This window comes from Notolepis coatsorum, assembly GCF_963971535.1.
Source record: "Notolepis coatsorum genome assembly, chromosome: 1".
Taxonomy (NCBI): Eukaryota; Metazoa; Chordata; class Actinopteri; order Aulopiformes; family Paralepididae; genus Notolepis; species Notolepis coatsorum.
Window position 1 is genome coordinate 53,030,920 of NC_140165.1, and position 15,263 is coordinate 53,046,182.

Sequence of the window (15,263 nt, forward strand, 5' to 3'; positions counted from 1 at the left end):
ACACAACGGCGCGAAGGGAAAGCGACTCACAGATGAACTCCCCTGTGCCAGCGGTAACACAGGACGGCTACAAGCCCCCGGGTCATTAAGACGGCTTGCTGAGCCCAGGCAGGTGGGCAGCGGGATCAACAATCTCAGGAAGTAAATAAAAGTGGGGACATTGTACCCCTCATGTCTCAGGAGCGGCGGCTTGTCACTGGGGGAGTACCTCCTGAACAGGAGGATATACTACACGCCTCCATAACAAAAGCTACAATGTTGTACAAGCGCCATAGGACATGTTATACAGGTATGCGATCCCTCTTGGAGATTGTCCTCGCGGAAACTCGAACAGACCCTTATTCACGGGTGAAAACCTTTATCGGAGCTTCAAAACGTTCACCCGCGGTGCGCGCGAGAGAGAGAATGCCAAAATAGTATTTTCTTTCCTTTGTTCATGAAGAGGAGGGAAAAAAAGGGGGGGGGGGTAAGAGAAAAAGTCATTGTCTGGTGGTGGAGAGACAACGTGTCTTTGTGAAGGTGAGGGCGGGGATCCCTTTTTCGCCCAGGACGGATTTTGGCGGATAGATAATATGACCTTAAAAAGAAAAAGGAGGAGAAAAAGCCCAACAGTGAAAGTTCATTGTTCTCTCAGCGGGGAGGGAATGTGAGCGGCTGTCAAAGAATGTAGCGGAGGAGATGGCCGCTCGCTCTTACAGTTCAATTTCACATTTGTTTGGTTCCGGCCCGTATTGGAAGCAGATGTTCCGCCGGGGGGGTCATCGGGGTGAATGACCCGTCTAAGCACCTTCCCCCTCCCCCCCCGTCTCCGGCACCCCGCCGAATGCATACATCCAAACACACACGCCCGCGTCACATACGTGCCGGGGGTTTTCCGCCAGGGAGGAATTGGCGCCGGTCCGCGTGTCCTGGGAAATATTTCACCGTCCCGGACGAGTGGGAGAAATTACGGTCAAATTATTATCTGTGTTTATTGAGCTCCTTCTTCTTCTGGCGTGTGTCTTTAGACCTGCAGCTCCGTTGAGGCAAGCCAGGCCAACGTTTTGTTGTCCAGTTCCATCAGACCGTGTTCTCCATACGGTGGCCTGTGTTTGGGGCAACTAGTGATTATATGTTCCACAGTCTGTGCAGGGGCTCCACAAAATGTCCTCACATTTATTGAGCTCAATGATACCCAATGCTTAATGCTTATTGTCAGTCAGAAAAGTAAGTGACAGTTGCCGTTTGCGATAATTAACGTGACATTACCTCCACTCTGTCTGCACTGCGGTGACTGTCTCCACCAGGGTTGTAGTACTCGAGTCCTGGACTGATTTTCAGGACTCGTGACTCGACTTGGACTTGAGCACTGATGACTCAGACTTGGACTTGGACTCGAGCATTGACTGCATTCGGACTCGGAAAGGTGCAGACGAGGACTCGCACTTGTTAATTGATAAATACAGTTATTTATACAAATGTAATAGGCCATAATCATTTGGCATAAGATATTAATGGCTAAGGCATTTGTTTGGCTATTGTGTCACAAAGTAAAAAATGGCCGCTGTGTCATTTATGTTTAATGTAGACCTTTTTTTATTTGTACGTCAGCTCTTTGACTGCCAGAGTGGAGTGGACTCAACATTGATGACTTGGACTCGGACTAGGGCAATGGGGACTCGCCTCTGACTCGACTCAGGCTCTTCTTTGGTGACTTGGACTGGGACTCGAGACTCGACATGGACTCGAGATTTAGTGACTCGACTACAACACTGCTCTCCACTCATGGAATGGCAGGAGGCAGTTATGGTCCAGGCCTTGTAGCACAAGCTAGCCACAACTCATGCGCAGCCGTCCGTATCAATAGTCTATGAACGCTACACGAAGTAGGCAACATGTTGTTGGCACACAAACCATTGTTTTTATCTTTTAGATAACACTATGGTAGCTGTGTTCCAACACAAACATAAGCCATTGTTTTTATCTTTTAGATAACGCTATGGTAGCTGTATTCCAACACAAACATAAACCATTGTTTTTATCTTTTAGATAACGCTATGGTAGCTGTATTCCAACACAAACATAAGCCATTATTTTTATCTCTTAGATAGCGCTATGGTACTGTAGCTGTATTCTAATGCAACAAACTCGTGGTAACATGCTTACAGCTTCCACTGTTTTGTTTATATTCCCGCTCACACACACACACACACACACACACACACACACACACACACACACACACACACACACACACACACACACACACACACACACACACACACACACACACACACACACACACACACACACACACACACACACACACACACACACACACACACACACACACACGTATACAGCCTCGCACATTTGGCCTCACCTGACCTGCTAACTGCTGTAGGAACGCAACAGAAGAGTCGTAGGTGGCGAACATGTGAATTCTGTCTGCAAATGCTCTGTTGTTGGTCAGAGATGATAAATAGCTGTCGTCCAACATGAACAGCCATAAGACGCATTTGCTGAACTAGGGCTGGACGGTATGGTCTAAAATTTATATCACGGTATAATTTGAAGCATAGGTAACGGTATACAGTATATCACGGTATATTCATTTATCTTAAAATTTCTATACAAGAGTACAGTAATAGCTGCCAGTGTTTTACCCCTTCAGAAGCATATAGTTCAAGTTCAAGTTTCAAGTTTATTTATTAGTTAATAAATACAGAATACTTTTTTTGAAAGAAGCATTTCATATAAAAGTATTCTGTATTTTTGTATGACAACCAGGATTAGAAAAAAAAAAAAATCAAGGGCTTTTTTTGCCCCCCCTTAATTGATTTTCGGGGGCTTTTTTTGTATTCCGGGGGCACTGAATTTTTATGATAAACGGTTATTAAACATCCTTATCATTTAAAAAATACAACTCAATTAATCTAATCTCCACGACTCCATCATACTCCGCTTTAATTTTTTTTATTTGAGGACATGGGGAATCTGCTTCTCAGACTCTTTTTCCTTCGTGTTTTTATAGTTTGATAAAAAACGCTCCATCTTGTCTGTCTTCAAAATGCCATCAAATGCTGGTGAGCTGCTCACCTGCTATAGAATAGAATAGAATAGAAATACTTTTATTATCCTGTGGGAAATTTGACACTGCACATCGCTCAACATTTAAACATTTAGACAGAACAGGTCACGAATTAGAATAATAAAACAAATCAAATCAAGTTGCCTAGGATAAGAGTAGAGTAAAATAGAATAAAAATGGAATCAAATATACAGTAAATAAATACAGTAAATACAGGGCCATTTGAGACCTTTTCTGGCAGATTTTGGGATTCACCAACCGTCCCAATAAAACATATATAATTAATATTATATAATATTTTTTCTATATTAATTTCATGCCCGAAAAGGTCTCAAATGGCCCTAAGAGAAAGCCCTTTTTGTCGTAAGTCCGTTCTGGCAGCAGTCGCTGCCCCCTGTTGTGGAGCCTGGAGGCCGCTAGTTGCGGCCTCCTGCCACTATGGAGCTGCCACTCTGTGCTCAGTGATGCAGTGAGGCACAGTGATGCATTGTATAGTCTGATGGCTGTTGGAATGAAGGACTTCCTGTGCCATTCAGTGCTTCATTTGGGTAGTGTGAGCCTAGCACTGAACATGCTCCTCCTGTCAGCCAAGTCTGTGTATAGTGGGTGGGAGGGGTTTTCCCTGATGGCCTGGAGCTTAGCAAGGCTCCTCCTCTCCGCCACCCTCGCTAGGGAGTCCAGCTCCACCCCAACCACGCTACTGGCCTTCCTGACCAGCTTATCCAGCCTGGTTGTGTCCCCTGCTCTCAGTCCGCTGCCCCAGCAGGTCACAGCGTACAAGAAGGCGCTAATGTGAGAGGGTGGGGAGAGTGACGTCGACATCGGCGTCTGATCAAAACAGATTTAATAAATCACGTCTTTCACTCGTCAGTTAAATAAATAGTAATATTAATTTTTATACTATGTTTGATAACGTAATGTTAATGACATTAATAATGTCTCCATATATATATATATCATTAGTAAACTGTCTGGGGCTTTTTGTCCCCCCCGGCCACCCTTAACATGAGGGAAGCCGAGAATGCATAGCTGTCAGTGCGCACAGGGGTGAAATTGTGTGTCACAGCTGGGAGCGTTGCGGTGTTTGCAATGGAGGAGAAGTTTGGTTCACTTGTAAATAAACGATTCACATAAATGAAACAAAACGTAATGTTAATGTCTCCATCAGGGTTTCCATTAGAAAATACTGGGGCCGGTCTCCGTGTCCTGGAAGATTTCAATCTCCCGGACAGCGGGAGCGGGGACCATAGAACCCGGGGAACATAGGACCCGGGGAACATAGACATGCTCCCATTGTCAACACACAGAGTTGGAAACGAGAGCAGCCCGATGGATAAAGCGATATAAAGAAACGAATAGCCAATAAATGTGAAGTTATCTTTGAACCTCTGTTGTCAAGTCTCGTCAATATAACCCCCCTCCTTCCTCACTAATGAAACTGGTGCCGCGGAGTCACGTTAGCTTAGCGGCTAACGTTAGCCCGTTGCTGTGCTAAAGCAAGTCTCCTCTCAGCCTCCTTAGCCAGATTGAAATGCCCAAACTATATGGCAAGGTCCGTGAGCAAGTGGAGAAAAACTCAGTACAATTAAACACTATGCAACAACCACTGCAAACGTCGAGTGAATTGTCATTGCAACTGCTGTGACTAGCTGCTCTAGTCTACCGGTCACAAGGTATGAAGGTATAGTCAAAACCCTTTCCTAACCTTCTGTAGTGTGTTAGTGAAAGCGTTAACATTCTGTAGTGTGGTAGTGAAAGGGTTAACCCTCTGTAGTGTGGTAGTGAAAGGGTTAACCTTCTGTAGTGGTAGTGAAAGGGTTAACCTTCTGTAGTGGTAGTGACATGGTTAACCTTCTGTAGTGTGGTAGTGAAAGGGTTAACATTCTGTATTGTGGTAGTGAAAGGGTTAACCTTCTGTTGTGTGGTAGTACAAGGATTAATCTTCTGTAGTGTGGTTATGAAAGGGTTAACCTTCTGTAGTGTGGTAGTGAAAGGTTAACCTGCTGTAGTGTGGTAGTGAAAGTGTACTGTAGTGTGGTAGTGAAAGGTTAACCTCCTGTAGACAAGTGTGGTAGTGAAAGGGTTAACCTTCTGTAGTGTGGTAGTGACATGGTTAACCTTCTGTAGTGTGGTAGTGAAAGGGTTAACATTCTGTATTGTGGTAGTGAAAGGGTTAACCTTCTGTTGTGTGGTAGTACAAGGATTAATCTTCTGTAGTGTGGTTATGAAAGGGTTAACCTTCTGTAGTGTGGTAGTGAAAGGTTAACCTGCTGTAGTGTGGTAGTGAAAGTGTTACCCTTCTGTAGTGTGGTAGTGAAAGGTTAACCTGCTGTAGTGTGGTAGTGAAAGTGTTACCCTTCTGTAGTGTGGTAGTGAAAGGTTAACCTCCTGTAGACAAGTGTGGTAGTGAAAGGGTTAACCTTCTGTAGTGTGGTAGTGACATGGTTAACCTGTAGTGTGGTAGTGAAAGGGTAAACATTTTGTATTGTGGTAGTGAAAGGGTTAACCTTCTGTCGTGTGGTAGTGAAATGGTTAACCTTCTGTCGTGTGGTAGTGACAGGGTTAACATTCTGTAGTGTGGTAGTGACAGGGTTAACATTCTGTAGTGTGGTAGTGACAGGGTTAACCTTCTGTAGTGTGGTAGTGACAGGGTTAACATTCTGTAGTGTGGTAGTGACAGGGTTAACCTTCTGTAGTGTGGTAGTGACAGGGTTAACATTCTGTAGTGTGGTAGTGACAGGGTTAACCTTCTGTAGTGTGGTAGTGACAGGGTTAACATTCTGTAGTGTGGTAGTGACAGGGTTAACCTTCTGTAGTGTGGTAGTGACAGGGTTAACATTCTGTAGTGTGGTAGTGACAGGGTTAACCTTCTGTAGTGTGGTAGTGACAGGGTTAAGACGAGTGTTGTTTTGTTCCATACCTCCAGTATTCCTCTGCCAGTGTGTCATCACGGCTGCCTCTCCTCACCGTGTTAGTCAACCAATGCGTTTATACTTTTACAAGTCCTTGTATTAGTCACCAGAACGCCGGTACCGTGTACATGCCTGGTGTGTCACGGGACAGTACACCACAGTCAAACACGTTTCCTTTTTTACGCGGCCTGTAAAAGCGATGACGTCACGCTGGTGACCTGCCTGCCTCCCCAGCGGCCGGAGGACATGTCTGGGTCTGATTAGCGCCAGGGTTCTCTGGGTCGACATTAAAGGGGCACTTCACCAAAAAGACCATGGTGATTTATTTTGCACATAATCTCACACACCAGTCCAAAAACTCGAAACAGTTTTCCACACATTCTTCTAGTTTGACCACCGTGAAATGATGTACAGTAGCGACATCACTGGTGGCCATATTCAAACTCATTCTCACTCTCGATTACTGTGTCGTTTACTCCAAAAAAAATATGAATCCCGCCAAAATATTATAAATGATGAATTCATAAATCTTTGGGGAAAAGTAATACTTTTATTCTGCACCTTTGTTATTAAATATAATATTATTATTATAATTATTTGTATTTATACTCTACATACATTTGTTTGCACCTTTAACAAACAACTGTTTTCACCACCATGAAAGAAGAAAACAACTCTTGGCTCTATGTTTGTCCCTAGCACTTACAGGTGACGCAGTAATTGTAATTTTGCCATTTATTTTCAACTACTTGTAATGTTTGTAACACATCTTAAACATACTCCAGTGTTCCACGTAGTGTGTAACCATCTCCTGATAAGAACACACGCGCTAAAATAAAGTGCTAGAATAAAGTGCTAGAATAAATGTGCTGTAAATTATGTAAAACATTTGTGGTGGGACTCGATTAAAAAATGTAATCGAATTAATTAGAGACTTTATAGTTAATTAATCTAAATTAATCACATTTTAAACGCATATCAATATTTGATGCGAAAAGCAGCATGTTTAAATTCAAATGGATTTTGGTATACGAGTGAATACATACATTTAAGCAGCAAAACCTTGTTTATTAGCTACTACACAGACCAACAGTCAGATCAATGCAATTTTTAACAAAGTGCAGCAATTTTAGGAATAATATATATATAGTGCACAGTACCTTTTGAAAGGTAACATTCCGAAGTTTCTTACACAATAAATAAAAATTATTTTGAGTGCTAATGAAATAGAGTAACAGAGGTTTGAACACACTGAAGTAAAAGTTGTGTATACTATACTCACATTTCTGTTTAGTGGTTGCCAGATGCCTGTTTTTAATTTCCAGCTGAGAGGTAGGAGCTGGAAAACATAACGGTTCCATAGCCTGAAATCTTATAGTCATACAGGTCCAAAGTTTATAAAAATCACACGAAAAATTTCTATTTCACAAAAGTTTTTGTAATGTGTGTACCGCAATAATCCAGTGTGATTATCCAAAATGGCCGTCCACTGCCTTTATTTCACCTCTCGAGACAAAACAAAGGACTTCCTCGTCCGAACGGCTTGTCAAATGACGCTTGCCGGATGTTTCGTCTTGTAACTCAAGACTCGAAGCACGCAATAGGTTGAGGGGGAGCCGATCAAAAGGCGGCAAATGAAACTTTCCAACTATGTATTGGTTGATGGGCGAAAATGCAGCCCGGAGCCGACAGACGAGAGCAAAGTGCTGCGACGTGCGATAAAATGTATAATTCTTTTTTAACATAAACATTTTTCTGTAGTTAATTAAAGTCCCAGCCCTAAAAGAAAATATTAATTTCATTCTCCTCGCAGCCCCAAACCTCCGCCTGTCGATGTCGTCAAGTCCAACCCGTCCAAGCGCCACAGGGACAGGCTGAACGGCGAGCTGGACAAGCTGACCAGCCTGCTGCCCTTCTCAGAGGACATCCGCGCCCGGCTGGACAAGCTGTCCGTCCTGCGTCTCAGTGTGGGCTACCTGAAGGTCAAGAGCTACTTCCATGGTGAGTTCTCTCGTCTCTCTCTCTTTCTCTCGTCTCTCTCTCTCTCTCTCTCTCTCTCTCTCTCGTCGTGTCGCCCTATGTCCCAGAATGTATTGTATACGTATGTACTGATGGATGACTGCATGGTAATGGCGAAACATTGCTAAAATGTACGATAATTATCGTATTTGTACGATAAGGTGGCTTGCTCGTTACAGACACAAAAACGGAGAACAAGAAGGGAGGGCGTATAGAAGCTGCTAGAATGCATAATCGTGTTTAGGGGACCTCATAGACAAATTTTACTTGTTGAAAAGGACTACAATATGGGACCTTTAAATAAAAACTCAGTTTAGTCAAATATGATCAGTCAGTTTTAAAATAATCCCACTAGCGATTAAAACCTCAAAAGTACCAAACAGAAAGAATAATCAGATTTCGCACGGTCGTAGTTGAGACTTGGGGCAACATTTGGATGCAAAAACCTTGTCGTTGGCTCCTATTTAAGGAGATTAGCCTTTTGAATTAACGGCATTGCGTATGCACAGGGGTTGGCTACAATTTGAGTGGTTGGTTGATCTACCAATTGAAAGTGTCATCTGGGATTTTGGCTGTTTGTGAGGCAAGTGGCCCGAAAATGTAAGGAGAGCGAAACTGGGTTCTAGAACTCTCTTCCTCAACACTAAGTCCCGGGCAAACTGATCCGCTGTGGCCGTCCATCCATGTTTATTGCCTTTCACTACCACACTACCAAACGGTTAACCCTTTCACTGCGACAATACAGAAGGTTAACCCTTTCACTGCCACACGACAAAGGGTTAACACTTTCACCACCACACTACAGAAGGTTAACCCGCTTTCACTACCACACTACAGACAGTTCCGTTAACCTTCTGTAGTGTGGTAGTGAAAGGGTTAATACCGTAATCTTTCAATGTGGAATAGGGATGCACCGATATGAAAATTGGCCACCGATACCGATTGTTCAACTAACACAATCGGCCGATACAGATACCGATACTGGTGGCAAAAAATAAGTATTTGTAATTTATTTTTAATATTTTTTCTTTTTTTAATATTAATTTTTTTTTTTTTTTAATGAAACTACTGTATATTTGTATGTGTATGTTTGTATTTGTAGGCCTCTTTACTTACTTAAAAAAAGGAAACATCAAGAAATATGTTTATGGTATTAATTCCACCATGCCATGTATCACTATCCCTCTCCCAGTATCGTCTGGCGGCCTGCAGATGGATACTATTCTCTCAGCCAGAGCTTTCAACCAATGCAATAGAACCATTTTGATTGACAGTCGATTCGGCCAATTACGCCACACCGCTAGCACCCACCTCCTGCTGTTCTTACCACCAATCAGCAAGCGTTCATTCATTTTCTACTTCCGGGCATGCCGCCATTGATCTGCTTGCGAGAGCACAACAAACTTAACGTAGCTAATACGTTAGCTGCCCGCCGACCATCGCTCCACAGGATGACCAAACGAGACAATGATTTTACTGCAACAAATGTTATAATAAAACAAAGCCTTTCTATACATTTGTCTGGTTGAAAACTTTATTAACAGATTGCAGAATGGGTAGTTGGGTACGGAATGAGCAACGGAATGGAACTGAGCTATGAACGGAGTAATGCCTTGCTTGCTTGCTTGCTTGCTTGCTTGCTTGCTATCTTCGGGTAAATAATATGCTGATGTTGTTGAACGTGTAACACTAACTATATAACGTTAATGCCAGAAAACGAATGTTTGTGTCATTTTAACAGCAGATTTCTTAAATGTCATCTTCCCGAGAGAGGGGTGTTGACGGGGAGCTGTGATGGGTTCGCTTGGTTGTGTTATTAATAGCATTGAACAGCTAACTGAAAGCTAGCGTTAACTAACGTTAAAGGTTTAGCCATAACGTTACGTTGGCTAAAGTTGGGGCTATTCATAATCCAGCAATAATGGCTGCAGACCTGCAAGCAAAGTACAGCAAGTTGGCAAAGGAGTATTCCAACGTAAATCACATTTTCACCAGTAACGTTAGTCTTCTATCTCCCGGTAGCTCATGCTAGCTAACCTAGCTCATGTTAGCGTCGTCACTGAGCGACCACCTCGCGTACACAATTAATGACATGTTGCGGACAGCCATATTGGTGACAATGTTTAGCTTTTAGTGCCAAATGATAAGAGTCTGAAGCGGAGTCTCAAAAGAGAATGTTGAATATTTAGTAGTAACTTTGATGCAGTAGCTTGTGTGTGTGTGTGTGTGTGGGGGACTGGGGGCGGCGCCGTTGGCAGGACGCGACTGAATTTATTGGCTACTGCCATCGGCACATTCGAGCTTATCGACCGATAGGCCGATTGCAGTCAACAAGGCACTTATCGGCCGATACCGATACCCGACCGATACATCGGTGCACCCCTAATGTGGAACATGGGTTTGTCGGACAGGGCCGATGATGAGTCCGTCTCCCATCAGAGTTGTATCCTCTTTGACTGCCCCCTCGCTGGAGACATTTAAGTCCAGACTAAAAACTCACTTTACTCCCTAGCCTTCAATAAACCCTGATTTTCCCACACCCTAACTCACACACTCCTGTGCAATTGTATCCTGCCCCCTCCCCCTTGTATCTCTTCTTGTGCTCCTCTGTCCCCTGTGTGCTATATTGTACTTTGTGCTACTTTATCCGTGTGTTGGCCTACTGTTGTCCTATTCTCTGACTATACTAGTCTTGTCCTGCTGTGCCTTTTTGTATTTTTTGTATTATGAATTTTATGCTTTGACTGTACAGTACTTTGGTTGGCTCTTGAGTTTTTAAACGTGCTTTATAAATAAATGACTTGACTTGACTTTGACGGGACAGGAAGGTTCAGAGAGGACGGGCCACTGCCCCTGAGCAAGTCGGTTGTTTCCAGCGAGCGCACGAGCCCGTCAGCCGGGTTCTATTTGAAAACAAACCCAACAGACGGCGATTGGACTTAGATTAGATTAGATTCAAATGTAATTGTCATTATTCAGTATAGTACAAGTTTGGCATCCAACCAGAGTGCAAATGTAGCAGTAAAGTGCAATAGTAATATACAATGTACAGGTGATGGGTATAACATATATACATTTGTACTACTGAGTCTAGTGCTAATCAGATGTATGTACAGAGTTGTAGTATAATACATAATACATATTGTAGTATAATACTAGGGATGTCCGATATTATCAGCCTACCGATATTATCGGCCGATATCGGCATTAAAATGTGATATCGGAAAATATTGGTATCGGTTTTCAAATATATATAAATATTTTTTTTACATTTCTATAGAAATTATGTCCGATATTATTGGCCTACCGATATTATCGGCCGATATCGGCATTAAAATGTGATATCGGTTGATGTCGGTATCGGAAATTAAGATTTGGACAATATCGGTATATCGGTATCGGTAAAAAAGCCAATATCGAGCATCCCTATATAATACAATACATATAATATATGTACAGTGATACAGGTAAAAATACACTATGGTAGCCAGTCATACTGGCCAGCAGTGTAACTAGTAAGAGTAGGTAAGGGATATCGACAGCTATATAAAAGGATTATGTGCAGGTAAATACAGACAGGTGTGGATAGGTATATACTGTATGTGGTGAGAATTCGTATACATCATATACAGCATTAACACCAGTCGTCGCAAAAACACAGACTTTCACAGACGCATCTGATCATTGATTGATTATAATAATATAATAATAATACATCTATTTTATATAGCGCTTTTCCAGATGCTCAAAGACGCTTGATTGATTGATTGAAAACTTTATTAACAGATTGCAGAATGGGTACAATACAGTACGGCTCAATACACACAATTGTTAAGGGGATGCAGACCAGAGAAAGACGTTCGTCTTGTTTACATCAGGGTCCCCCATTTTCAATTCACTGCCACATCGCTACCTACTGTATTTCGATTCCTTTTCCTGTCGGGGGTAAATATCATTTGAACTCGCCATCTCATCGGCCATCCCAACCCCAAAGCCTCGTACCTTGTACCGCTCATAATAATAACAATAATAACAATACATCTATCTTATACAGCGCTTTTCCAGATGCTCAAAGACGCTTTACATGGGTAGAAGAAACAAAACTATGGCAAAACAAAAACAGAACAAAAATAATACATAAAATAAAATAAAACCGACAGAATTAGAGGTCAAAAGCAAGATTGAAAAGGGGGGTTTTGAGGGCTGATTTAAAAGATGTCAAGCCAGGGTGTTTGCATCACGGATATGGCTGGGGAGGGCATTCCAGAGGGAGGGGGCAGCAGCAGCAAAGGCCCTGTCGCCCCAGGTCCGGAGCTTGGTCGTGGGAGTTGTTAGGAGGTTGGCATCAGCAGACCTAAGGCGACGCGTGGGCGTGTGACGGTGGAGGAGGTCGGTCAGGTAGGGAGGGGCAAGGTTGTTGAGGGCTTTACATGTGATGAGAAGTATTTTAAATTGTATCCTGTATTTGATCGGAATGTTCGGGATGTTCCTTCCACTCCTATTTATGTCCTCTAGTATCAGGGGGGGAGGCGGGTGAGACTCTGTTCCACAATGGCTTCCTCATATTGTTGTCCCCCTGTCTAAAATAGCAGCAATTAGAACCAGACGGCGGGGCCTCGCTTACGAGCCCGGGTAAAGCCCGCAGACGGCCCAAAAGAAGCGCTTCCTATTTTTGGGGTGTGTGTGGAGGAGGGAGGGGGGGTGGTGGTGCTTTACTACAAGCTGAGCGACTCCTGGCCTTGGGAGACGTGGCCCCTCTTGGCACGCCGCGTGTGTTGGATGCTGTCGCCATAGCGACGGGGGGGGGAGGTGTGAAGCGGAACGGAACATTTCCCTGTAAAGCGCCGTCGAGGGGATGCCCCCCCCCCCCCCCCCCCGAAACACGTTAACCTTTCGTTCGGAATCACGGTTACATTCCGGGGGTGTGTGTGGGGGGGGGGGGGGGGGGGGGGGGGGCGTGGTCGTGTGCAGTCGCGACAAGTGGACTGAATACCGGCGTGCCGTCCCTCTGCCGGGGGGGGGGGGGGGGCGCCGGTATTCAGTCCACTTGTCACGACTGCACACGACCACGCCCCCCCCCCCCCCCGCCCCCCCACACCCCCGGAATGTAAACCGTGATTCCGAACGAAAGGTTAACGAGAAACACTTCCGCTTCACCGTCGCCTGTTTCACGGTGTCGCCCGTCTGGCCGCTCGGCGCGTCAGAGGTTTTGCCAAAAAAAACTCCCATTTTCTCCAGCTGACACCTATAATTATTCATCCGAGAGCCAAAAAAGCGCCTCTCGTTTCAGTGAACAGTCACTCCCCAGATTAAAGCGGAGGCCTTGGACCTGGTTCTCTTCGGAGGCGCAGCGGTGGACTTTGGAGCGCCGGGACTGGAAGCGCCCGTTCAGGGGGAACTTCAACAAACGTTGTGAAAGGGTTAACCGTCTGTAGTGTGGTGGTGAAAGGTTAACCGTTCTGTAGTGTGGTAGTGAAAGGGTTAACCTTCTGTAGTGTGGTAGTGAAAGGTTAACCTTCTGTAGTGTGGTAGTGAAAGGTTAACCTTCTGTAGTGTGGTAGTGAAAGGTTAACCTTCTGTAGTGGTAGTGAAAGGTTAACCGTCTGTAGTGTGGTAGTGAAAGGTTAACCGTCTGTAGTGTGGTAGTGAAAGGTTAACTTCTGTAGTGGTAGTGAAAGGTTAACCGTCTGTAGTGTGGTAGTGACAGGTTAACCGTCTGTAGTGTGGTAGTGACAGGTTAACCGTCTGTAGTGTGGTAGTGAAAGGTTAACCGTCTGTAGTGTGGTAGTGACAGGTTAACCGTCTGTAGTGGTAGTGAAAGGTTAACCGTCTGTAGTGTGGTAGTGAAAGGTTAACCTTCTGTAGTGTGGTAGTGAAAGGTTAACCGTCTGTAGTGTGGTAGTGAAAGGTTAACCTTCTGTAGTGTGGTAGTGACAGGTTAACCGTCTGTAGTGTGGTAGTGAAAGGTTAACCGTCTGTAGTGTGGTAGTGACAGGTTAACCGTCTGTAGTGGTAGTGAAAGGTTAACCGTCTGTAGTGTGGTAGTGAAAGGTTAACCTTCTGTAGTGTGGTAGTGAAAGGTTAACCGTCTGTAGTGGTAGTGAAAGGGTTTACCGTCTGTAGTGTGGTAGTGAAAGGTTAACCTTCTGTAGTGTGGTAGTGAAAGGTTAACCGTCTGTAGTGTGGTAGTGACAGGTTAACCGTCTGTAGTGGTAGTGAAAGGGTTAACCATCTGTAGTGTGGTAGTGAAAGGTTAACTTTCTGTAGTGTGGTAGTGAAAGGTTAACCTTCTGTAGTGTGGTAGTGAAAGGGTTAACCATCTGTAGTGTGGTAGTGAACGGGTTAAGATTGAACGAGTTTGAATGTGGCGACCAGTGATGTCATCGGGAGGTCATTGGATCCTTGTGTTGTGTTGATTACAGCACCACGGAATGATGTAGCTGAAAACATAGCAATGCCGTGTCTTATAGTGACTGCTACCTTATCATTTCATTGAGCTGTAATCAACACAACACAATGATCCAATGTCCCCGATGACATCACTGGTCGCCGTATTCCAACTTGTTTACCCTCAATAATTGTTGATTTTGGATGTGTGTGAGATAAATCAGCATTGTTTTTGGTGAAGTGCCCCTTCAAAAGACTTTTGAATATTGACCCCCCCCCTTTCCTCTTCAGCCACACCCACTTCCTCTTCAGCCACACCACTTCATCTTCAGCCACACCCACTTCCTCTTCAGCCACACCCACTTCCTCTGGAGGCCCTCGCGGCCTCTGCGGGTCCTTTCCTCCAACTGTCTTTTCCTCCTCCGCTACCCCCCCCACACACACACACACACAGACACACACTTCACCTTCCTACCCCCCCCCCCCCCCCCACACACACCTCCTCCATCAAACAAACGCAACATGATTCCAGCTTGTTATTACAGTCACAGAGGGCAGTTCACATGGCAGCACAGGAGAGAGAGAGAGAGAGAGAGAGAGAGAGAGAGAGAGAGAGAGAGAACAGAAAGAAAGACAAAAAAGATATGGACTTTCACTCAATCACACAGCGGCAAAATGCAGAAAAAGTTGACGACTCGCATTTCTTTTTCTTTTTTTTTGCACGTCTGCTCAAATATCAAACATTATTTGTCGTATTCCTGGCCAGTCCCCCCTTTTTTCTTCCCTCCCTCTTAATTTATTACGGATGGGCGAAATTCTCGCATCTCTCCAAAATAGCATACTTTTCCACATGGCCAACCATTGCTTTGCTGAAT

General features: G+C 44.3%; 1 protein-coding gene across 1 annotated transcript in view; it reads left to right on the forward strand.

The window, feature by feature from the left end:
* The window catches only part of ahr2 (aryl hydrocarbon receptor 2), a 106,734-nt gene that overhangs the window by 7,728 nt on the left and 83,743 nt on the right, over positions 1 to 15,263 (forward strand). Inside the window, exon 2 of the mRNA XM_084332046.1 lies at positions 7,796 to 7,983. Coding sequence (XP_084188172.1) covers positions 7,796 to 7,983 — 188 coding nt within the window. The remainder of the gene's footprint in view (positions 1 to 7,795; positions 7,984 to 15,263) is intronic.